Source organism: Pithys albifrons, chromosome 9 (genome assembly GCF_047495875.1).
Source record: "Pithys albifrons albifrons isolate INPA30051 chromosome 9, PitAlb_v1, whole genome shotgun sequence".
NCBI lineage: Eukaryota > Metazoa > Chordata > Aves > Passeriformes > Thamnophilidae > Pithys > Pithys albifrons.
In genome coordinates this window covers 34,531,840-34,556,761 of record NC_092466.1, presented here as the reverse complement: position 1 = coordinate 34,556,761, position 24,922 = coordinate 34,531,840, and the positions used below count along the sequence as shown (strand labels likewise).

Below are 24,922 nucleotides of genomic sequence, written 5' to 3'. Positions count from 1 at the left end.
TATTTGCAGCAGCTCCTTAGTGCTAGTCTGCAACTGTAAACCTGTGTGTGCCTTCCTCTCTTCTGCCTCCTGATGCAAATCCCCCTGTTCTCCTCTGCTCAGGGTGAAGAGGGTGGGGACAGCACGACTGGTGGGTTGTGTGGATACTGAGAGACTTGCCAGGGAGAGGAAGGCAGAAATTCCTCCTGGTGTAAAACTTCTTGGGTCCTTGAGGGCTTAGAAGTCCTGGTGTTGGGCAGAGCTGGGCTGGGCTCTGCAGAGAGGAGGCGGGAGAGAGCTCTGTGTCCTGCAGTGCTCCAGGTTCTGGGAAGGTTTTGTAGCTCAGGAGTGGTGCCAGCCCTGGGCTTGACTCTGTGCCTCAGTGTGGCACTGCTCCAGACCTAATAAAACCTGCTGGACTGCAGTTGACTTGATACAGACTCAACTTTGTTGTTTCCGCATACGTGGCATAATTAATCTGTAATCCAGATAAAGAATCCCCAGGTAATCAAGAGGTAATTTTGTGAGGTGGGGTATGTTTGCCAGCTGGTGACTGGGCAGTGTGGTCCCTTTTTCTTAGGCTTTGGAGTTGAATACTTTTTTGTTTTCATTTTCCCCCATCTGATTTAAATAGAGGATTCAACATTTCAATGTGCATTTTCAAGCTGAATGTCAGAAAGCTGCCTCATGCTGCTCAGTGGCTTCTGCTGCCCTTGAAACTCTGGGTTGTCCTGTGGCTGAATTCCTTTATTTTTTTGCTTTTCCCTTCAGCAACATCCATGTTAAGCAGTTGTTTTTCCTTGTTTGCTTCTTTCCTTCCTGACAGATGACATCTGGGGGGACTGAGAGCATCCTGATGGCCTGCAAGGCGTACCGAGACCTGGCGTACGAGAGAGGCATCAAACAGCCAGAAATGTGAGTGGTGTCCCCACAGCTCTTTGCTTTGGGAGCTTGTGGCATTTACTGTTCCTCTTGAGTTGACGTGGCTGCTGGACCTCAGTAATCCTTCATTTCATAGCTCATTACCACCTCCTCCTTGTCCATCTGTGTGTGGAGCAGAGAAACCTGGGTGGAAGGAAGTGGTTTGAGAATGGTTCAAAGGCACTGGAAGCTTTAAGCAGCCTGGAGGGCACAGATGTTGCTGGGGGGCTGTGCTGAGCAGAAGCATTTTGGCAATACCTGTCTGCTGCTCTAGATGACCTGCTCATACCAGCTTTGGGCCTCTCTTGAGCAGAGATTGTCAGGCCCTTTGAAGTATTCAAGGGGTTTTGATTTATTCAGATCAAAGAAGGTTTAGCCTGAAAACTCTGGGATTGGAGTTGGGGCTGGTTGGAGCTCAAATGAGGAATTGTGCTAATCATTACACTGTTAATAGAGGATTTGCTGTCTCTAATGTGCTGCTTCTTTTCTAGATGGTGCAGCAAAAATATTTCTCTGGTTAATTGCTGATGAGAGGAAAATGTAAAAAGAAATGAAACACTGGTGTTCATCTTCTGCTGAACTCCCGTGGTTCTTTTCTTCCCTCTGTAACATTTGAGGCCCTGATAATGATATGAGCCTCAGAAAACAAGGTTAATTAAGGCTGCTCAACCACTGCTATTCCAGATAGGAGACAGCAAATGTTACATTCAGTTGGTGTATTTATGCTGCTCCTTCCTTTTTGTATCATCTCCTCTCAGGAAGGGTGGCTGGTGGGAGACGGTACAATACTGTTTGATATGACAAGAAAGTAGATTTCTTGGGAATTCTAGTTCCTGGTTGACAGAAGACCATGCAGAGGGTTGTTGAAGATGGAGTGTCCATCATGTTAGTTGAGACTAACACACACACTCTGTTACTTTTCCAGGCTGGTCCCAGTGAGTGCCCACGCAGCATTTGACAAGGCAGCACATTACTTTGGGATGAAGCTGATTCAAATACCATTGACCAAGGCAATGGAAGTGGATGTTCAGGTATTGCTTTAGGCAGCACATTGCTCTTTCTGTGAGGAAGTCAGCACTGTACAGCAACTAGCAAGAAATCTACTTAACCAGGCAGTTGGTGGGTAGAGAGGGATGAATGCTTTCTGGAAACAAGGAAAAACAACAGGAGGAAATGCTTGTCATTGCAGATGAGGCTTTGGCTGAAATAACTGCATGTAAACCCTCCCTTTGTCTTGTTGGATTCATTCAGAATCAAGTAATTTATGTATTTCAGAAATAGCCCCAGATTTCACGTGAGGGTGAACAAAAATGTTCAGGTATTTCCAAGTGGATGAGTTAATACCTGCTGGTGCTTGTGGCTCGTTGCTTTTCTCTTTCTCTGCTTTTGTGTGTTAGTTTTTAAGACCAGGCTGCATTTTTTTTTGCTTTTTATCTCTTTTGGCAGGATGGCACTTGGTAAATGGAATGTGAGCATCTTCTCTCTTTAAATCTTCAGGCAATGAAGAGAGCCATCTCGAGGAACACAGCCATGCTGGTCTGTTCTGCCCCCCAGTTCCCACATGGAATTATGGACCCGATTGAAGAGGTGGCAGAGGTAGGATACCCTTCCCTCTAGGGAATTCTGTGTGCTGTAGCAATAAAACCAGCACAAGAGGAGCAGAGGGCTTCCAGGGTGCCAACCAGTGAATTTGGTGGGAGGAGCACACTGAGTGGAAGGGTAACACTGTCCTCAAATGAAGTGTTAACCAACAGCAGGGTATGCAGGATGCAGTTTGGAGTGAGGGGGAATCTGTGGCTGTGAGACCAACCAGGAGCACTCATTCTTTGATACCTGAAGGGAAAGAACAACTGAACAGTCTGCCTGGTGAAAAGGCTTTGATTTGGGGCCTGATGATTGTAACAAAATTGGTTTGGAAGTCTGAGAAATGTTTGGAGGGAGTAGGAGTCAAAGGGCTGGGATCTTATTTTGCAGACACACCTCTTGATTTCTTTCCTCTCTGTGCTCCAGTTATTTATTTTGTACCTAACCAGCCTGGGGCTCTGACCTGTTCATTTGCCTTATGCCTTTACTGTACTGAGGATACTCTTTCAGGCTATGCTGCCATATCCCTTTGGCAAACACCAAAATGCCATGTTGGCCTTCCTGTATGGGGAAGGCAGGAAAAGGCATCCCACTGGTAACCAGCCCTTCCAGATCTCCTGCCCTCTTTGAGACAGTCTTGAGGGTGGCGTGATGCTCCCAAAGGCAAAGTGCCAAGTACGTTTGAGTGGCTGGAGTTTGGGTGCCCCAACCACATAATTTTCTTCCCTGATCTCTTGTTCACACACAGCTTGCAGTGAAGTACAAAATCCCCTTCCATGTGGACGCCTGCCTGGGTGGATTTCTTATTGCTTTCATGGACAAGGCAGGATTCCCTCTCAGGCGTCGCTTTGACTTCCGCGTAGAAGGTGTGACCAGCATTTCTGCTGATACCCACAAGGTGAGCAGAGGAGGGGAGGAGGGTCTTCAGTGCTTTCATTTTTGGGGTGTGATTCCTACTGCCATCTTTGCCTTCAGGCATTTCTTCTCTGTGTGGAGGGGTGCTGAGGTGCAGGCGAAGGGGCTGCTCTATTCACGTGCTTTGTGCAATGTGCTAAAGTACATAATCACAGAATCATTTAGGTTGGAAAAGGCCTCCAAAATCATTGAGCCCAACCTTTGACTGATCCCCACCTTGTCAACTAGACCAGAGCACTGAGTGCCATGTCCAGTTGTTTCTTTGAAGACCTCCAGGGATGGGGACTCCACCACCTCCCTGGACAGCCCCTTCCAATGCCTGACCATGAAGAAATTGATCCTGATGTCCAACCTGACCCTCCCCTGGCACAGCTTGAGGCCATTTCCTCTCCTCCTGTTGCTGTTCCCTGGGAACAAAGCCTGAACCCCCGCCGCCAGCTCCCCGCTCCTGTCAGGGAGTTGCAGAGAGTGAGAAGATCCTCCCCGAGCCTCCTTTCTCCAGGCTGAGCCTCCCCAGCGCCCTCAGCTGCTCCTGGTGCTCCATTCCCTTCTCTGGACATGCTCCGGCCCCTCAATGTCCTTGAATTAAAGGGCCCAGAACTGGGCACAGCCCTCCAGGGGCTTCAGTACTGCCAGCACAAAAACGGGTACTGCACTGGGCCAGTGTCCACACCATGGCTGGGACAGCCCAGGTGCCCTTGGCTGCCTTGGTCACATGCTGGCTCATGTCCAGCTGCTGTTGACCAGCACCCCCAGGTCCTTTCCCAGCTTTCCAGACAGTCTTTCCTCAGTCTGGAGCTGCAGGGGATTGTTGTGACCCAAGGGCAGGACCCAATACTGGGCTTTGTTGACCCTCATACCATTGGTGTTGGCCCATTGATCCAGCCTGCCCTGATCCCACTGCAGAGCCTTCCTGCCCTCCAACAGATCAACAATACAGGCATGTGGGATTTTGGTGAATGCTTGGCTGTGTTCCTGTGCCCTCCTGCTGCACTCTAACACTTTCTGTGCCCCTTGCAGTATGGCTATGCTCCCAAGGGCTCCTCAGTGGTGCTCTACTGTGACAAGAACTACAGGAAGTACCAGTTCTTCGTAGCCCCCGACTGGCAGGGGGGTATCTATGCCTCCCCCTCCGTGGCAGGCTCCAGGCCTGGTGGGATCATAGCTGCCTGCTGGGCAACTCTGCTGCACATAGGAGAGTCGGGCTACGTCGAGGCCACGAAGAGGATCATTAAGACAGCCCGTTTCCTTGAGTCAGAGTACGTGTCTGCATGTTTGGGATGTGCTCTTCACCCCTGTGCTGGACTCCTTCTCCCAGCCTGCACTTGTTTCTTTTTTCCTGGAGGAGCCATGGCATGGGCCTTGCTGGGTAGGGACCTACTGGGCAGTTCTGGGAGAAGATGCTTTGTTTATGCCAAGATAGCTGAGAGGCACAGAGAGGAGGGATGCAGGTACAGGATTCAGCTGACTTTGCTTTTTGAATCCCTGCTGCCTCGGCTGTGGCTGAGGAGGAGTTTGTAAAGAAGGACAAAAGAAGGGTTAATATTCTCTCTTGTTGGGGTGCTTGTGTAGCTCTGTGAGATAATATAAGCTGCTACTCTCTGCTGTTCTGTCTTGCCTTTCTGTCTTCCCTTTTTTGCACTTCTTCCTGAGTTTACTTGACTTTAGGCTGTGTAATGACTTGCAGCTCCCAGTGACCTGGGCTGGCTGCATGATTTTTGGGTAGGAATGTGCTGGCATCTGTTCCCTTCTGTAGCTTTTCCTTGAAGGCTCCAGCGAGGTGGACAGAATGTCTGAACCCTGTAACCCTGGTCAGTCATTTATTTTCTCCTTTTTCTTTTCAAGATTGAGAAAAATTGACAGCATCTTCATTTTTGGGAAACCAGAGGTTTCTGTGCTCTCCATTGGCTCAGACACTTTCGACATATATCGATTATCTAATTTTTTAGCTGCAAAAGGATGGAACTTAAATGTCCTACAGTTCCCACCAAGGTGAGTGTGTAGGGGCCAGGGAGTGATGTATGTTGCCAGGGTATGCAAGATGGGCATCCTCAGGCCACACAGCTCTTGTGATTTGCTGAGTGGGGTTGTCCATATCTGATAAATTGTATGTAGACTTTTCCTCTGCAGAGAAAGAATTACTTCTGTAATTGCTGATACACAGCAGTGAGGATAAAGCAATAGTTATTTTAAGGAGCCTAGCAGAGAACATGTCTGAGGCTCCCTTTCTATTTACCTCTAATACAACAGAAAAATATAAATAACCAAGACTTTATCTCATATTCGTTAACTGAGGATTTATAGATTAATTTATTTTTAGTATTTTCCTGCTGCTCATTGAAGATGAAAGTAATGGGAACAACAGTGAAGGGCTAATCATTTTCATAATTTCATTACATCGTTTTCAGTGATGTAAAATGAATATTTAACTGGGACTTTCCTTAAGTGAGCACTAGTTTTTTTGTGTGGGCAGATGGGGCCAGTGCTCTCAGATGTAGCTGCACTGAAAACATTTTTGACTAGCCACAGGAAGCAAAGTCCAGAGAGCCAGAGGTGACAGCTCAGAGGTGCAGGTAGCCCTGTTCCTTCTGGTGGATGCCAACTTCCATGCTGGGGGGGTGATGGCTTGGAAGCTGCAGAGGAAGGAAAGGGAAATGATGGCAAGGATCACCAGCCTTGCAGGCAGCTGCATTTTTCTCATCAGAGGTACCTGGAATGAGGTGAGAAAATGATAGGCCTTAAATGGTGAAGCCAGGAAGGAAGAGAGGACCTGTTGTTTTGCAAAAAAAAAAAGCTGAATTCTCCAATCTTGGTTCCAGCAAGTATTTTACAGGGATTACCCTTAGTGGGAATGCTGTTTTAAGGAGATACAGTTATCACTGGCCATGGAAGGATTAAATTGCTGTTGATTGCTCAGAAAACGTGGAGCTGTACATTCTGGAGATGGTTAATCTCTCCCTCTGCCCTGCCTGCCCAGCATCCATCTCTGCATTACGCAGCTGCACACGAAGCCTGGTGTCGCTGAAGAGTTCCTGAAGGATGTCAGAGACAGCATCGAGCACATCATGAAGGACCTCAATGCCAAGACCACAGGCATGGTGAGGAGGGGCCAGCATGCAGTGAGGGGGTGCCTGGGGTGAGCTTGTTCCTCCTATGTAACAGCCTGCTCTTCTCTGCTTAGGGAGCTATCTATGGAATGGCCCAGTCCGTCCCAGACAGGAGCTTGGTAGCGGAGATTTCCCAGGCGTACTTGGATGGCCTCTACAGCACGGAGGTTCCTTGCAGTGAAAAGCACATGAACGGCTCTCCCGGCCACCACTGACTGTAAAGCAACAATGGGTGCCTTGCCAGCTGGCACTGGGGTGGTTCAAAAGGTTTCCTAGGGAAGAGATTGCAGTAAGCCTTTGTTCCTACAATTGCAGGTCTGAGCGTGGCTTGATCTCGAAGAATTCCTTCCCGGTCTCAGTCTGTTCTGAAATCCATAATTTTTTTCAGGCCCAGCTTCATTTTTAGGGCTTTTCCTCCCTTCCCCCTGCCTGTTTTCATCATGGCTATTGACGGTGAATTGAATATCCATTCCACAACTCCAAATTCCTCAGGTATTCCTGTGTCACTTCATTCCTTGCTGTTTCTCCTCCTCAGACCTGGCATTCAGCCAGTGTCCAGCCAAGTGTTAGATTTGAGTTCTCATCTTGTGTTCCAAAGCTTCAGTCTTCCCAGAAGTTAAAGGCAGAAAATAAATGGAAAATATTGTTTTGAGTATTCCTCTAAGCTACTGCATTTAACAGACCGTGCTGGGAGCCTTATATTTGTGTAATGCAGAGCTGATAAATTGGCAAAGGGAAGATGGTCATGGACTCCTTTTGAAATCCCCTCTGGAGATCTCAATGAGACTGCAATCAATATCTGCTGAGGGGGAGAAAAAACCAACACAAAATCTTTACTGGAATCACTTGAATAGCAGCAGAAACAGAAACCAAGTGAGTGGTGTAGGGATTGGAACTAGATGGTACTGAAATTCCCCGGTACATCGTAGCTGTTTTGCTTCCCTGCCTCCTCTAGAAGACATGCATTTACCACCTGGAGTGCTGTTTTTACCTTGCACAGTTCTGGAGGGAGGTGTAAAACCAATTTCACTGCTCATAACTTGAAGGTTCTCCACTGTCCCCTCGTGATGCTGTAGCAGAGCCAGCCAGGCCCTGAGTGTCACGTGCCAACGGACGGCGCCAAAGCTGACAGATTTTTAACCACCATGACCTTTTAGTATCAAAAAGGTAACTTTTGTAAGAGTAGTAATCTCAGCTCTTTGCACTGATTCTTTTAAGGCACATTCTCAAAAGGGCATTCACCATTGTGCCTTGATGCTTCTCTGGCTTATTTTTTTTGTGGGATGCCAGGGAGGGCTGGAGGGTTCAGTTTGTGGCCATGGCCTTGGCTGTGGTCATCTCTTTATGGTACTATACTGAAAATAAACCTCAAAGGCAGGCTGGCCTCAGAGGAAGGACTTGCCTGTAGGGTATGATTGTAGTTGTATTGAGCCAAGCCCTTCACAGTATTACAAGACACTGGGAGAGCTCTGAGAGGCAGAGGAAAGGATGCAGCAAGTCAAAGGTGCTCAAGCCTTGGGCTCAGCCTTCCTGCCTTCTCTGCTTTTTTTTATGGTGAGAGGGCTTCCCCAGTGCAGCCTGTGAGGCAGTTGTGGCCTCAAGGACAAGCCAGAATCTCTTAGTCATTAAATATCAGCAGAGTTCCTCCTGCAGGGCTTTCCCATGTTTCCTCTCAGCTTTTTGCATGGAACAGAGAGTTTCCCAGGCAGAATTCCACACGTGGGTGAAGATTACATGCTGTGTCTGCGCAGTCCTGTGTGTCTGAAGGCAGCTCTGCTGTAAGTGGGCCTGTTGCCTGAAGCTGACCCTGCTGAAGCACACACTTGCACAGTAATTTTACAGACTGAGGAAGTCACCAGCCACTGCACAAACCAGTGCAGCCCTGGGCCCAGCCACTGTGGGAAGGATACTGGCTTTCCAACAGCTTTATTCTCAGTGCTAGGAGGCAATAGTATTTTGGCCATCTGCCCTGAAATTGATGACTTTATGCATGTCTTTGGGCCCTTTTGAAATCACTGAATTGCCTGAGAGTCTCTTGATGGGATTATCAGCTCTGGCAGTTTGTACTGGACCTGTTTATTCTGTCAAGGTCTTGCCAGTGTGACCATTACTGCACCTCTGAGGTTGCAGTACTTTGGAGACAGTCTTAAGTATCTGGCTACTGTGATGGTTCTCTTTTGAACCGAGATTTAACAAAACAAAAAAGGGAGGTACTCTTTTTGTTTCTGCTTTAAAAGAAAGAAGGAATGGATTAGGGGTGGGCTGAAGAAGAGAGAAAATCCCTTCTCTTCCTTCTCTGGTTGCATTTTCCTCCCAGGAAGCAGATGGATCTAACAGATCAGTGCTCCATTTCACATTTTTGGAAGTATTTGAAGATGTTGTTTGTAAGTCAATGTATTCTATTCTGGGCTTTGCTTATTAATAATATTTGTGGGTTTAATTGTTTCATGTGTATTTGTTCTATACTGTAAATGTAATCCTGTGGTCAGGATTAGGCCACTGTAATTTACTGGTCTGTAGTTTTTATTCATCCTGGTCACCTCACATGTAATCTGCATCTCCTTTATCATGCCAAATGGTTTTAGAAAAATGGATTAACAGGCTCTGTGATTACTTAAAAGACAAAAAAAGAAGAGTTTGATGAACTGGATTACACTCTGAAACTGGATGGTACTTCAGACCTGGAGGGATCTCCTTGGCTCTTAATTCCTGTGAGATTTCCAACTGTCAGGTTTTCCGAGCGGGACACTAAACTTGTTGTTTGTACAGGCACTCCCAAGGGATTTGTCTGCTCTTAGGTACTAGACTGAAGAATATCCAATGGGATGGACCAAGAAGAGATGTGTGTCTTCATGCCATGGATTTCATCTGCACTTTTCTGATGACTTGGGGGAGAGGGGAATGGAAGGATTGCATACAGTACAATAATATCCTGCCCAATAAATCCATGTGGACTTTTTAATGAACAAATGGGATGAATTCATCTGATGGCAGTATTTCTGTATATTGCTCTGATTTGCCACTGTAAAACTGCAGGCTGAAACAACTGAAGAGATGGAGAAAATGGGCCTAGTCTGTATTAAAATGGTGCATTTAGCTATCTGGGCATTTTGAGCTCTTATTTTCCTGTTTCAATGCTCATTTGAATGACTGGAGACTTGTTCCTGGTCTTTGTTCATGCACAGCCTGGTCTGTGGAAGGAGGATGGTTTATGAATCTTACTGACTCTGCCTGAGGGCTGCTCTGTCATTCTGTCAAGATAAAGGGGGTGTCTTGTGTGTGATGTTCAAAGATGCTGAAAGCTCTCATTTAAGAGCTATGGATTTTCTACTAATGCTTTGTAGAACTTTAAAGAGTTAAAAAAGAGAGGGAAAAAAAGACCTGAACTGGGTGTTTGTAGTGTTTTTCCCAGTCTGTTGTGCTAAATGCAGCTACTGTTGGTTTCACATCAAATTACTCATTGTCTTACTGATGATCTTGCCCCACCAAATCCACCCACGACCTCTTTTTGGGATGTAAGCAGCCCCTGTCCTGTCCTGTGCATTTTGGTTGCACCTTCCCTGTGTTTGTGCCTTGGCTATGGCACACTTTTGGTTTTTCACAAGCAGTTTTTACCTGCTCTGGCTTTGATAATCATCTTTCCTCAGACCACTCTGAGGCCAAGGCACTGCCATTTCTCTGTGAAGTCTTTTCATGGCAGAAGCACCTTCTTGAGAGCAGTACCTGCCTTGGGAAAACCTGTTGGTGTCATTTGATCAGTGAGGCCTCTTTCCAAGCTGACATCAGGTTAACCAAGGCGTTTATTGTAAACATTATCACTTGGTATCCTACTAAAGGTGGGTTCCAGTTGGGGTGAGACCACGTGCCTGCTTGTAATACTGCTGGAGAGAGGTGACAGGAAAGACAAAGTGCACATCATGCTGCTGGTTTGTTACAGAGACACCAAAGGGTTCACATGTTTTAGGCAGAAAGCATGTTCTAGAAGCAACAACACAGTGGCTGAAGGGGGTCAAGCTCCGAAAGAATTCACTGGTACAATTGTGTAACATGACTCTGGAAGGACATGGACCTATTGGAGCGAGTCCAGAGGAGGCCAAGCTGATCAGAGGGATGGAACAGTTCTGTTATGAGGAAAGGCTGAGAGAATTGGGATTGTTTAGCCTGGAGAAGAGAAGGCTTTGGGGTGGCCTAATTGTGGCCTTCCTTCCACAAGAAACATGGAGTTTTTACAAGAGCATATCATGACAGGATGAGAGGGAACAGCTTTACACTGACACGAGTAGGGTTAGATTGGATATTAGGAAAATTCTTCCCTCTGAGGGTGTGGAGGCCCTGGCACAGGTTGTCCAGAGAAGCTGTGGCTGCCCCATCCCTGGAAGTGTCCAAGGCCAGGTTGGACAGGGCTTGGAGCAACCTGGGATAGCGGGAGGTGTCCCTGCCCATGGCGGGGGGGCAGAACAAGCTGATTTTTAATGTCCCTTCCAACCCAAACTATTCTGTGATTTTATGATATGATTGACACTTGGTAAAAGGCTCAGCACTTGGCAAGCTGGGAACTGATGGCTAAGGAAGGGTTTAAGGATGGAATTTGTAAGATCAGAGATGGATATGTGCACCCTGAGCAGTGCCTCCATCCACGGGAGCTGCGGCAGAGGGGTCGATGAGGTGTCAGGCAGTGTGGACCCAGGATCTAGCTCGGGAGTGGGAGAAGGCTCTGGGTGCAGCCATCTAGGCAGGACTGGGGTTGTGGCAGTGGCACAGTGGGTTTTTGGCTTCCTGCATCTCTGGTCAGGACAGGGAAGCTGCAACCTGCTCGATGAAGCTGGCCAGGTTGATGTCCCGCTCTGACAAGCCTCCGCAGTCGTGGGTGCTCAGGGTGATGTGAACCTAGAGCAGACAGACAGACACAGTGTTGGTGGCAGAAAGAGCAGGGGTGGTTTCCCCCAGTGCTGAAGGTGTGGCACAGGTGGCTTCAGATTTGATACCATCATTTCTTGGGGTGGGAGAGGTGGTCTGGCACTGTGCTTGGTTTTCTCTCTTCCTACAGCTCATCCTGGCACTGCCACCCCTGCCTTGGTGACAGCAGCTGCCTGTGCCCACTTTTCAACTCCCTCTTTCCTCAGAAGCTTTTCTCCTTGCTGGTACTTGTGGTACTGATTTACAAAAGCAACTCGTGGGGCTGGCCAGGGCAGCTACTGCTCAGCTGGACAGGGAAAAACAAGGGGGAAAGGACCCGTGAGAGCTGGAGGTTATCTGGAGTAGGGGAATAACATCTGAGGGAAGAGGTCCTGCTGGTGGAAACAGGACTTGCTGCTCCTGTTTTAGCCCTCCCAAAAGAGATCTGCTCCTTGAAGAGCTCTGTTTTGCCCCCACCATCCCTGTTTCTTACCTTATTGTACACGTTGAACCATTCAGGGTGGTGATCCAGTTTTTCTGCCTGTAGAGCCACTCTGGTCATGAAACCAAAGGCCTGTGGAGTGAGAAGGGAAGTTAACTCTGAACCAGTTTGGTTTTCACCCCATTACTATTAATTTTACACCACCTCTTTCTAGACAAACCAACCAAATGCAAGTTCTGGGGTGTTCTGTGTCTTTGTTTGGGTTTTCTAAGGGTTTTCCTTTTTTCAAGGAGCTTTTCCCCAGACAAACTGTGTGCTGAGTTGACCACTTTAGTGTTTTGGACAGATTACCTTGCTCAGCCATTACATTTCAGGAGACACATGGACAGCTTTCTGTGGCTGAGCCTCACAGAGGGGACTCCCTGCTCTGCAAACCACGTCTCCCAGTTTGTAAAACTCGTGCCACTGGTGCTCGTACCCGGTTGAAATCCTTGAAGTGGAACTCCTTGAAGATGGCATCTCTGCCTTCCACCTCGTTCCACCCCACAGCTCTCAGGTTTGGCAGCAGCTGCTCCCTCTCCTCCGTGCTCAGCCTGTGGGCTTTTCCTGCCTGACACCGTGGGAAGGAAAGGGGAAAGGAGAGGATCAGTGTGGCACAGGTAAGATGGAGCAGATGTTCAGAGCAGTGAGGCATCCCATGGAGTTATGAGAACACAGAGGCAGCTGCAGGGTGGGTGGGAGGGTTGGAATATCAATGCTGCCCTCTGCTCCCTGCCTGGGATACATCCTGCATGTATCCAAGGTCCAGCTGGTCCCTTCTGTCCTCTCCCCTGCAACACTTTCCACAGTGTCTCTATGTCCTCATTATAACCCGAGGTACTAAGAATGACCTGTGTGAAGTTAAGCTCCAAAATGGATTACAGGTAATTTTCTAGGTGGGAAGAAAAAAAAAACCAAGAAGGCAAAACCTGAAACTCTGATGATTTCTAGATCTGAGAATTGCTTTAGAGTTCCCAACAGAGGAGGACTTATTTACTGGGAGCCTGCTTTAGAGAAGTGGTGTGAATCAGAGCTGAGTCAGGTCAGATCCTTTTGCATCTCCCTTCTATTACAATGGAGTTTAAGAGGCTGTTTCTGCCTGTGATGAACAAAGGGCAGAAGGAGGGATTGTGAGTGAGCCTTGTCTTGGGCACAACTGCTGTTCCTTGGTTTGTGAGGGGTGGTGGTGGTGAAGCAGCAATTTTGGGCTTTGGGGAGTGATTACAGGCAAAGATAAACCTAAAATGAAGGTCCAGGGCATGGGGACTACCTGAGCCAGCATCTGTTCTGGCTCTGGGGAAGGCACAAGTGAGTGCAGAGAGAGGTACTGTTCTCTCTGAAAGGTTACGTTCTGGCAATTAAAATTCTTTTACAGAATCACAGAATATTCTGAGCTGGGGGTGGATGCACAGTGATCACTGAGTCCAACTCCTGGCCCGGCACAGGACAGCCCCAAGAATCCCACCATGTGCCTGAGGGCATTGTCCAAATGCCTCCTTGGGTAATCTGATCTTTGCAGTTGGTGATGACAAAGATCATAAAATCATAGAATGGATTGGGTTGGAAAAGCCCTCCGAGATCATCAAGTCCAACCCTTGGTCCAACTCCAGGCCCTTTACCACATCATGGCACTCAGTGCCACGGCCAAGCTCAGTTGAAAAACCTCCAGGGATGGGGAATCCATCCCCTCTCTGGGCAGCCCATTCCAATGCCTGAGCACTCTCTCTGCAAAGAAGTTTTTTCTGCTCTCCAACTTCAATTTCCCCTGGCAGAGCTTGAGCCCATCGTGCCCCCTTGTCCTATTGCTGAGTGCCTGGGATAAACACCTCTTTGCAATTTCTTTTCCTTTATGTGCTGTAGGGCAAAGTGTAGCAAGTTAGATATGAGTCCCAACAAATCCAGCCCGCTTTTTGGGGCTGTTTGGTCAGCAGCACCTTGAGACATTTTGCTGAGAATTACTGCCTTAAACAACTAAGGGAAATCATTCTCTCCTATGGCTGTACAAAACCAAAGAGGCAGCTGTGAAGTTGATGTTTTTGTGGGTGGCTCTTTGCATGTTTTGGAGAGAATTGGAATGATGCCCTATTCCCATGGCTGTGGGAGTGGCTACCCCTGTCTGTGTAGCTGTGACCCTCATGCTTGGAGAAAGCTGCCAACTTCATGGAATGCAGAGTGCCCAGGTGTGCTCTGAACCTTAGCGTGGGGTGGCTGGGGGTGGGATGGTGCCTGTCCCTCTCGCATGATTTTTGGGGAAAGCCTTCTTTGCCTGTACATGTCTTGGATGGCCCCCTGCCAGGCCCGGTTCTGTCGCCTCCCTCCCCACCTCCCAAATGTCAACCCTGTCCTTTCCCGAGCTCAGGGCTTGGAGGGACGGTAGTGAGTAAACATGATTTAGCACAATAAACCCGGAGCCGTTGCCCTTCCCTGCTGATGGCGTGATAAGCCTGGCGCAGGTAGCTTAGCAACTGGCTAAGGTGGGGACAGCGGATGGCTCTACACGGGGTGCTGGCAGGGGGGCACCCGCGGGGCTCCCCTGGGCACCCTGATGGGAAGGGGTAGGGGCTGTGCCAGGATTTGGGATCGGTGCTAAAGGCTCTGTAAAGCTGGAGTCGCTGCTTGGAGCTGCGGGATAGGGAAGCAGGGGGCTGGGTTCCAAACCAGCCTCCCCTGGGCAGAGCAAGAAACCGGGCTACTTGGGAGGGATGTAGTTTAATTGTTCTCTGCCCCCTTTTCTTTGTTGTGACTATATGGGAGGACGGGCCCAGGGGCTTTTTCCAGGCCCAGCTCCTCTGCGAGAGCCCAGCACCAGTGGGAGGCATGGCCAGGCTGAGGTTTGGTCCACAGACCGCTGTGCCTTGCGATGGCAAACTCTCTGCCTGGAGTACCCCCGTGCTCTCCATCCCCCTCCAATCCCTCCTTCCCCACCCCAGCACATTGCCCAGCCTGCTGGTTTTGTCAGTATGGCATGTTAATGCTTTCGTGTGCACTTACTCCTTTAAAACATGCTCTTCTTATTAGGGAAATTCAATTATTTTGTTTTCTTCTGCTGGCTCTCAACTGCCAAGGAGTTGGGATTTTTATTTTTTGCCAGTCCAAGTAGATACATTGTGCAACTGAGGGAAAGGAACCAGCACTGGGAATTGGGAGAGCTTTGAGCTGTCTGGAGATGACACAACCCTCTTTCCCTGAACTATAAGACTTGAGTTACAGTCACACAATGGTTTGGGTTGAAAGGGACCTCAAAGCTCATCCAGTTCCACCCCCTACCATAGGCAGGGAGACCTTCCACTATCCTAGGTTGCTCCAAGCCCTGTCCAACCTGGCTTTGGACACCCTGGGGCAGCCACAGCTTTTCTGGGCAACCTGTGCCAGGGCCTGCCCACCCTCACAGGGGAGAATTTCTTCCCAATAGAAGGGGTGACTTGTCACGTGGGAGGAGGTAAAGGGCACAGCCCTGGAATGATGCATGTCACAAGGCCCACGGTGTTTTGCTGCCATGGAAAAGCCGATTTCCAGCCGGCCCCGGTGTGTTGCACGGGCTGTGCAGATGGAACACACATGGGGGTCGTCCTTGCCCTACAGAATTTGAGGAGGGGGTCACCGCTGGCGGCCCCTTTCCCTCCCCCTCGCAGAGAGCCCCGAGGGCGCTGCCTTTGGTAATTCAGCAGCAGCCGGCGGAGCTCCCGCGTTACTGATTAACCACAGCGCTCTGCTCCTTTCTGCCTTCCCTCCTGCCTCTCCTCGGGGTCTGGAGCTGCCGCGGAAACCTTCCTGCCTTGGAAAAGGCAAAAGAAACAGCTGGCTTTTCGCAGCAGGGACTTACCATGGCCCGCGGGTGTCCGTGCCCTCCGTGCCCGGCGCGGCTCGGGGGATGCTCGGCGCGCGGAGCCCGCGGGAGCCGCGGCTTGTCCGGGTGGCGGGAGGCGTGGCGAGGGAACCGGGTCCACCCCCGGCCAGCAGAGCCTTCCCAACGCCGGGCACCCGCCCGCGGGGCCCCAGGGGGCTGTGGGGCCCGAAGAATGCCCAGACAGCGGCTCTCCGAACCCCTCCCTGCACGCTGAAGTCATGCTGTGTGCCCACCCTGAACCACCACCCCGTCTCCTGCAGGGTCACCTTTCTAGCCTGTGGCACAAGGGAAAGGTGGAACGGGATGGAGAGGGCAGTGTAAGGTTGTGCTGGTGGCAACACGTGTGGTGGGCGCGTCAGCCATCCTGACTGAGCATATCCATGTGCGTCCCGGCCCTCTGAGCTCTGGGCAGCGCTAATCGCACACTGTTGTTGGGGACAGCCTGGATTATATCGCAGCACGTGGACTAAGAGCCATTGGGATGGGGGAGTGTGCCCAGCACAGCCCTTGTGAGCATTTCATAGAATCATAGAATAGATTGGGTTGGAAAAGATCTCCAAGATCATCAAGTCCAACCCTTGGTCCAACTCCAGGCCCTTTACCAGATCATGGCACTCAGTGCCACAGCCAATCTCAGTTGAAAAACCTCCAGGGATGGGGAATCCACCCCCTCTCTGGGCAGCCCATTCCAATGCCTGAGCACTCTCTCTGCAAAGAATTTTTTTCTGCTCTCCAATTTCCCCTGGCAGAGCTTGAGCCCATCGTGCCCCCTTGTCCTATTGCTGAGTGCCTGGGAGAAGAGACCAAGCCCCACCTGGCCAGAACTTCCCTTCAGGCAGTTCCAGACAGTGCTGAGGTCACCTCTGAGCCTCCTCTTCTCCAGGCTAAACACCCCCAGCTCCCTCAGCCTCTCCCCACAGCACTTGTGCTCCAGTCCCTTCTCCAGCCTCGTTGCTCTTCTCTGGCCCCGCTCCAGCCCCTCAATCTCTTTCCTGACCTGAGGGGCCCAGAACTGAACACAACACTCAAGGTGTGGCCTCCCCAAGGCAGAGTCCTGGGGAAGGGTCACTGCCCTGGGCCTGCTGGCCATGCTAGTTTTGATACAGGACAAGGTGTTTTCTCCTGTTGCTGAGGGAATGGGGTCTGCAGGATCCTGTGCTGCTCCCTGGTATTTTTGCTCTCCAGGCTGGCTGGATTTGTGCCCATGTCCCGCAGCTCATCATCTGGTAAACCTACTCACATGATGGGCAATTTTCCAGTGCTGACAACAATTTTTTACTGGCTGATGTATGTGGCAGACAGGAATTCAGCCCCCTGCTATACCCTCATGGCTTTCTTTACCCTTGAAGCAACTAATTCTGGATTTTTTTTATATATAGTGTGATGTACATCCCTTATGTATACTCTTGTGCACATTTTGTTTTCTACTTTAAGGCTTTGTGAGTACCACAGAGATGATTTGTTTCTTCAGCAGGCAAGCTAGAGGAAAGCAAATTCTTCCTTCCCCCCCTTTTTTTTTAAATTTTCTTTTTTTATTCCCCTCTGTATGTTTGCTTGCCAGAGTAATGAAAAGGAAAAATGAGCATCTTTTGTGTCCTGGGAGAGCCTGAGTGTCTGTCCAGGGAGAAAAGACTGAGAGAGCAATGCAGCACCTGAGAAGAAAATAATTGTGTGTGGATGTGAAGCTTGAAGCTCTGATATGGATGAAAGGAGGAGGTGTGCTGTGTGTGTTCCAGCAATGAAATCAGGAGGTGGGATTGTTTGTCAGGTTGGGAAAGGCCAGCAGAATATTTCCTTGGCATAAACTGGAACTGCAGGACAGGCAGTTTCATCAGCACAGCCCAGCAGAAGTGCCCTTGTAAATAATAACATGAGCAGGTGACCTCTGATGGCCCTGTCAGGGCCCTGAGTGCACCAGGGCTGGGTGACAGAGCCTCTGGTGGCCTCCCTATTGATTTGGAGATGGGGAGGAAGCAAATCCCCCATATCCTATGTTATCCCTCTTTCCCTCCATCGGATTTTGCTCCAGCCTGGCTGGAGCTGATCCTGTTTCCCTTGGCAATACGTGTGCTGCCAGTCCAGAGCACCTGACACCACCTCAGCTCCTTGGAGGTGGGCAGCTTCAGGAGAAAAGGGCTTACTTATACTGTGTCTGCTGACTGCTCAGCTCCTTTGTAATGGCATTTTCTCTCCTGGGTGATAAATCCAGCTTTAACTGCCAACCTTTCATGGGAGGGATCTCACACAGAGGGATGAGCTTGTTCAAAAAGTGTCAACAGGGCAGTTGTGATTTTCCTCTCTCTGCAGTGTAGAATTGTGACCAGGGGAATCCTTTGGCAGACTCCAACTCCTGAACCTCTGAGCACATGAAACTCCCCCTCTGCACAGCTTTAATTTCTCTTTTTGAGGTGAGACCCTGCTTTTAATGATTAATTGAGGGATGTTGGGCAAACTGTTTGCTCAGAGCAGTTTGCACCCTGTGCATGGGCTATGCCTGTTTACTGGGAAGAGAATTTTGCTCTTTTTCCTTCTCTTTTGGTCTAGTTTAGAGCTGTGCTGCCTTTGACAAGGTCAGTGGCAGCTAAACCCACACTGCTGTCACATACCCACAGGGGATTCTGCATATTTGAAGTGCACTTTAATATAACTCACCTACTATTATTTTTGTCAATAAGTTTTTAAAAATATATCTGGGCCTGAAAGCTGCTTTGATTGAGAGCCTGTTCGGTCTCCCTTCTCAAAATTGGCTTTTTGAATACCCCTCCCTTCTCATTTCATGCTCCCTGAAACATTTTGATTGTCCAGAGCAATGAATGTTGTTTGAGTGGGTTGGTTTTTGTTGTTACTGATGATTTGTTTTTTGTTTTTTGACTTTTTTCTTTTCCTCTTTATTTTTTCCTTCCCCACGGTCTGTGCTGGCTCCTCACTTAGTCTGAAGAGTGTGTTCAGTCAGCTTCCTGCAAGTCTGTTTTTCCAGGGATCCCTGGTATTGAACAAGATGATTGTTACTGTCCCTTCCAACCCAAACCATTCTAGGATCCTGAGACTTCCCAGGCTCAGTTCTGGCTGCAGGGTGGGAAGCAGACCCTGTGTCAGGACATTCCTGCTCCTCAGAGAAGGCCTTTAGGAAACCCTGGGTGTGCTGTGTTTGCTTCACCTTAACTGAAGCTCTTGTCTCTTCCTCAGGTCTGACACCATCTGCCATTCCCTCTTCCCACTATTTTGGAGGCAGGAAGGCTCGATATGCTCGACTGTTTCTGCTAAATGAGGAGACCCAGGGCAGGAGAACTCCACCCACAAGTTGGAGAAACAGATTTGTGCTTGGTGGGTTCTGAACTCTCCATGTATTTTATGGCTTTGAGGTTGCTGTTGTGATTAGACTGAAATTCATGTGTGTGGGCAAGGAGGGAACTACTGCTTGTTCAGCAGGGAAACAATTAACCAGCTGCAGTGCCTCGGGAATTCACTGGGAGTGCACTTCCAGAGTTGAATCCATGCTGATGGCATTAGAAGGAGCAGTCTGGGACAGGATCCCCATCCCCTGGAGAACCTCGGCCCCCAAAGGGTGTTTCAAGCCAGGGTGGGCCAAACTCTCTCATCATCTGGTGTCTGATGCATTGCTCTGGTGGCACAAAAGATTTAATTAAAGAGTTTGTTTAGCACTGGAGGGGATTTATGGCAGTTGTGACAAGTCTAAGTTGACAAAAGGGCCCAATAAACAGAGATGAATTGTTAATTATTCCTGTGCGAGATTTCCTCTTGTAGCAGCGTTTTATCAAAGTCAATGAGGGCCTCAGAGCAATGAACAAAATAAATTGGAGGCTGGTAGAAAAGGAGGCTTTGGTCTGCTCACAGGATGCTTTAGGTGAAGGTGCTCTGTGTCAGGCAGAGGGCAGGTCCCCTGGAGAAGGCAAAGATGAAAAACATGGCAATAAAAAGGGATAACAACTTCTGATGTGTAGCAAACATGAATCCCAAAGTGGGAGGTGACTGTTTGCAAGGAGTATCACCTCATGTTGGAGTGAGAAATGTTGCATTGAAGGCAGATTTCCCAAAAGAGGGTGATGCAAACCTGAGTCCAAAGTACCTGTGAGTGCTTTGCCATGGATCCCTTCTCCTGTGTCAGACTGGTGCTGGAAGAGACAGCCCAATCCCACCTGATGCATGGAGAAACCTGGCATGATACAGATGTGAAAACTCGGAGTGGGGCCAGAATAATCCTGTTTTGACTCTGTGTTTGCCTTTGAAACCAAATGGTATGACAAAAACAAGGGCCCTGGGTCCTGGCAGCCAATGTCCCAGGTCTTGTCCTCCAGCTCCCAGGAGCTGCTCCGTGGTCCGTGGCAGACAGGAGTGAGATCATGGAGCTTGTGGTCATGCCAAGGTCACTCAGTGCCCTGCTACAGGATGCATTTGCCCCGGGGGAAGGTAATCCATCAAAACTGCCTTCTCCTCACCCCTTGTTTTGTCTCCTCTGCTGATGGATTAGTCCTGTGGCTCGGCTTCCCTGGGCACAGCTGGAGCCCAGCGCAAGAGAAGCTTCTTGTATTCAGCTGGTTGCCTAACTTTCAGTCCAAATTTGAGTTTCCTTGCTAAACAGGTTGGATTTTCTGGCAGATTTGCAGGGGTTGTGGAGGGTGAGTATCTTGACAGATCTGAAAACCTTTTCCCCATGTTAAAGAGTGAGTTTTGTTCCCTGTTTATGCGGGGAGAGTTGGGCGCTGCATGTTAAGCGGCTGCTGTACAGCCGCGTCTTGTCACTAGAGGTCAGGAAAATGCTGGGAAACGGGAGATGTCCCCGAAACCGCATCCCCCGGCAGGAGGGCACAGGCTGGGGGCTCTCAGAACCTCACCTGATCTCGACAATTGGGAGTGGGTGCTGACGTTGTCAGCTCTGCAGAAGCGTGGCTGTGCTCAGGGAGGCAGCTTCTCAGCTGGACCTTCCTGGTCAAGTTGTTTCCCGTGAGAAGCACCTCCAGATCCTTTGATGTGCTCCAAAGCATCCCACAGCTGGGACATGCTTGCACTGAGGGTGTCTCTCCAGCCAGATTGCTGGAGATCATGGAATCGTTTGGGCTGGAAGGGACCTTAAAGCCCATCTTGTTCTAACCCCCTGCCATGGGCAGGGACACCTTCCACTAGCCCAGGTTGCTCCAAGCCCTGTCTAACCTGGCTTTGGACACTTCCAGGGATGGGGCACCCACAGCTTCTCAGCCCAACCTGTGCCAGGGCCTGCCCACCCTCACAGGGAAGAATTTCTTCCATTTATCTTACCTAAATCTCACCTCTTAATTTAAACCATTCCCCCATGTTCTCTCACAGCAGACCCAGCTAAAAGTCTTGCTCCTCAGATCACTTGGCTCTTTTCAAGTCCTAGAAGTCCTTGGGTTTTATTCCCAGCCTTCCAGTTGCAGGAAAGCAGTAAGGTGTCCTGAGGTGGGGACAGGAGAAGGGCCTTGGATGACTCTGTTCAGACATTTTCCTGAGCAGGATTAGAGAAGGTTGGGATGCTTTTGGCCATACAAGCCCCTCTGATCATAACTAGAACCATCAAGCTTCAAAGCCAAATGGGTTGAGAACAGTTGCTCAGAGATTGGGGAGGTACTTAACACATGTGGATATTTTAGAAGGAAGGAGTGACTGTAAAATACAGGAGATGGTGAGAGGTGAGTGGATTAAAAATATGCTAAGGCAGCAATTTCCTTGGAGACTGAGAGGCAGCTTATGGGCCATGGAACATGATGAGGTGCTGGAGGGCACAGTGACCAACTCCAGGAGCTTTGTTCTGTGGTGGAATTGTGAATTTTGTTTCCTGGATCTGCCTTTGGGAGGAGTTTCATAGTAGTATTTTTGTTCTCTGATCAGAGGTGAGAGGGCAGAGCGAGTGATTTTTTTTTTTTTTGGGTGGGGTGGTAAATGGTCCCCCACTGCCTGCTGTCTCTCAGATTGTCTGTGGGAGTATGTTTGGGTGCTCAGCTCCATCTCCAGCCTTCCCAAGAGGGCAGTAGGTGAGCTTGGGGAAGTGTGGAAGCACAGCTGGAAGCCTGGGGTCATATCCAGGCATGGAGTGTGGTGTATTGGGAACAGCTGGAGATACATTGGAATGTTTTGCATCTTCCTTAGTGCAGAATCTGATATCAGAATCTCATGATATTCCTGTCAGGTGCATCACTGACTTTTTTTTTTCCTTGTTAGCATTAAACATGCTCTTTTCATAGAATCATAGAATTGATTGGGTTGGTAAAGACCTCCGAGATCATCAAGTCCAACCCTTGGTCCAACTCCAGTCCCTTTACCAGATCATGGCACTCAGTGCCACGTCCAATCTGTGTTTAAAAACCTCCAGGGATGGGGAATCCACCCCCTCTCTGGGCAGCCCATTCCAATGCCTGAGCACTCTCTCTGCAAAGAAGTTTTTTCTGCTCTCCAACTTCAATTTCCCCTGGCAGAGCTTGAGCCCATTGTGCCCCCTTGTCCTATTGCTGAGTGTCTGGGAGAAGAGACCAACCCCCACCTGGCCAGAACTTCCCTTCAGGGAGTTCCAGACAGTGCTGAGGTCACCTCTGAGCCTCCTCTTCTCCAGGCTAAACACCCCCAGCTCCCTCAGCCTCTCCCCACAGCACTTGTGCTCCAGTCCCTTCTCCAGCCTCGTTGCTCTTCTCTGGCCCCGCTCCAGCCCCTCAATCTCTTTCCTGACCTGAGGGGCCCAGAACTGAACACAACACTCAAGGTGTGGCCTCCCCAAGGCAGAGTCCAGGGGAAGGGTCACTGCCCTGGGCCTGCTGGCCACGCTAGTTTGGATCCAGGCCAGGATCCCATTGGCCTTCTTGGCCACCTGGGCACACTGTTGGCTCATGTTGAGCTTCCTGTCAATTAGTACTCCAAGGTCCCTTTTGATGAGGTTACTCTCTTATTTACATCACCACCTCTCCTTCTCCCCAGCCTAATGAGTTTGTGCTGCTTCTTACAAACTGAATTTATCTGCTTTCCTTGTTCTTGCTGTTGGTGGGAAGGACCACTGCCCCACGCTGTCTGCGTTCTTTGTTGGAAGCAGGATCAAAATTAATGGGAAAATTGTGTTTGTGGTAATCTTAAGAACCCCAAATGCAACTGTGCCTCTCCCGTCGGGAGCAGCAAATTAGATAACATGGCAGCCCGCCTCAAAGTCTGGGGATAAAGAATTCCTGTGGCAGGCACAGCAAGCAGGGGAGAGATGAAATACTGCAAACTGTCATCCATTCACAGCCTGGGCTGGGAAGTTTGTGGGTCTGCTACAGCAAAATGGGGCTGTGGGTAATTCCAGCTGCCTCTGCTCCCTCCTGCAACAACTGCATGTTGCTTGGAAGGGCTTTGGGATCAAAAGGAGGGACCTGTCACTCATAGTGGTTTGTCTCTTGGACCTCTGCTGACGTTGCTCTGGGATGCTGCTGAAGGTTGTCTGAGCAGTACCTTGAACTGGTCTTGGAAATTGGTCCTTGGTGTAGGCTGGGTTTATGACCTTGTAAAAGCAAAGTGTTGGAGTTGGGAGGGTGGAAGGCAGGTGGTTGTTTATGACCTGAAGTGAAAAGTCACTGTGCTGTGAGGTCCTGGGGGACAGTGCTCGGTGGCATCAGCTGTCCTGTGTTACTATCTCAGAGCTAATATCCCATGGCAAGAGAACCTTCACTGGGTGCTGCTGCCACCTGCTTGAGGCACCATGAAGAGGGAAGGTGTTGGTGACTGCACTGTAGTGCTGGGAAAAAGGATTTCTCTGGGAAAGAGACATGACTGTTTTCTGGGAGGGGGTAGATTTACATTAGATATTAGGAAGAATATTTAGATGGGATATTAGGAAGGAATACTTCCCTGTGAGGGTGGGCAGGCCCTGGCACAGGTTGGGCAGAGAAGCTGTGGCTGCCCCATCCCTAGAAGTGTCCAAGGCCATGTTGGACAGGGCTTGGAGCAACTGGGGCTGGTGGGAGGTGTCCCTGCCCATGGCAGGGGGTTGGAACAGCATGATCTTTAAAGTCCTTTCCAACCCAGATCATTCTAGGATTCTGTGTCTTGTAGGACTTCTTTTGGCCATGAGCCTCTCAGGAGGTCCTTGTCCTTGGGGAGCCTGGTGTTCATGCTGGTCACACAAAGCCAAGGTGAGGAGTAGGAATGTGCCCCTCATGGAGAGACAATGGTTGTTTGTGGGATGGGAGGGTTTCCAGTGTGAGGGTGTATTGGGTATTCCACCTCTGACAAATCATCAGGCTCAGGAGAGCTCACCTATGGTGCTTTCCCCTCCTCAGCCAACAGCTTTGGACAAACTGCCTGCAAAGTAAGGGAAGAAGGAACAGCTCATTCAGGGGGAACTGGTGCAGGAACAGACCCAGTGCCCAAGGACAGAGCAAGAGGGAGGACAAAATAGGAACTTTTCCCCCCAAACTCCTGTTCCTGTTGTGATAATAAAAAAGGATGAACAGCTCCAGAGCACGTGGGAGATGTGACATTGCCCACCATGGCAGCAGGAACTAAAGTCAGCAGGATCAAAAGCAACCCCTGGGCAGTAAAAGCAGCATCGCTCAGCTCAGAGAGGGTTTTTCTCCAGGTATTGATCAGCAGTTTACAATGAACGCCCAGCATGGAAATAAATACAGTGCTGTGGTGGTGCTGCAGACCTGAGCCTGCCCTGGAGGCCACGAGCTCTGTGATAGCTCAGCTGTCTCTTCTGATGCACAGGGGAGCAGGTGAAGCTGGTTTACTCAAGCCTGGTGGCCACAGCTGCTCTGCCTTAGTAATCAGGTAACCAAGGGCTTATATAACTGACAGGTGCCTTGAATCAGCAGGGACACTCCAGGAAGGGTTTGAGAGTGCCTTGCCCCAGCAGCTGCTTGGGAACTCAGCCTTCCTTTTTGGAGCAAATTCAGCATGAGGAGGGAAGAAAAACAGTGGTATTTTAAAAGCACTTGCAGTTTTAGGTACTCTCCAGGTGCACTGCAGTTCTCCAGTGTACAGACTGTCATGGGGAAAGGAGTGAGAGCCCATCCACTGAGCTGTCAGGTATGTCTTACCTACCCCATCTGCTGGGTAAATTTGGGATTTGAATTGCTCCTTCTGGGGCTTGGGTGTGGGCTGCAGCATTGAGCTCCTCTTTGGCTTAGTGGTGCATAGCTTTCATTAATTAATGCTGTAAAATACTTGCATGAGGGGCTACCAACCAGAAAA

At 49.5% G+C, this 24,922-nt stretch overlaps 2 protein-coding genes across 3 annotated transcripts in view; one reads left to right on the top strand and one right to left on the bottom strand.

Annotated features, from left to right (window-relative positions):
- SGPL1 (sphingosine-1-phosphate lyase 1) overlaps positions 1-9,736 on the top strand; it is a 36,015-nt gene extending 26,279 nt beyond the window's left edge. For both annotated transcript variants that reach the window (XM_071563105.1, XM_071563106.1), the window contains exons 7-14: positions 806-894; positions 1,826-1,931; positions 2,398-2,496; positions 3,233-3,382; positions 4,420-4,658; positions 5,245-5,391; positions 6,377-6,497; positions 6,581-9,736. In XM_071563105.1, coding sequence (XP_071419206.1) covers positions 806-894; positions 1,826-1,931; positions 2,398-2,496; positions 3,233-3,382; positions 4,420-4,658; positions 5,245-5,391; positions 6,377-6,497; positions 6,581-6,721 — 1,092 coding nt within the window. In that variant the 3' untranslated portion in view covers positions 6,722-9,736. The remainder of the gene's footprint in view (positions 1-805; positions 895-1,825; positions 1,932-2,397; positions 2,497-3,232; positions 3,383-4,419; positions 4,659-5,244; positions 5,392-6,376; positions 6,498-6,580) is intronic.
- Positions 9,737-10,288: 552 nt separating this feature from the next.
- PCBD1 (pterin-4 alpha-carbinolamine dehydratase 1) lies at positions 10,289-15,850 on the bottom strand. Its single transcript, XM_071563107.1, has 4 exons — positions 15,707-15,850; positions 12,323-12,454; positions 11,896-11,976; positions 10,289-11,393 (listed from the first exon to the last, which is right to left on the bottom strand). The coding sequence occupies exons 1-4, from the start codon at positions 15,707-15,709 to the stop codon at positions 11,295-11,297; spliced, it is 315 nt and encodes a 104-aa protein (XP_071419208.1). The 5' UTR covers positions 15,710-15,850; the 3' UTR covers positions 10,289-11,294.
- Between the last annotated feature and the right edge of the window lie 9,072 nt (positions 15,851-24,922).

Excerpts from the sequence above, each read along its gene's own strand:
- PCBD1 (XM_071563107.1), bottom strand. Across the intron at positions 11,977-12,322 it reads ACTTCAAGGATTTCAACCGG|GCCTTTGGTTTCATGACCAG; the intron begins GTACGAGCACCA and ends CTCACTCCACAG. Across the intron at positions 11,394-11,895 it reads GGTTCAACGTGTACAATAAG|GTTCACATCACCCTGAGCAC; the intron begins GTAAGAAACAGG and ends TGTCTGCTCTAG.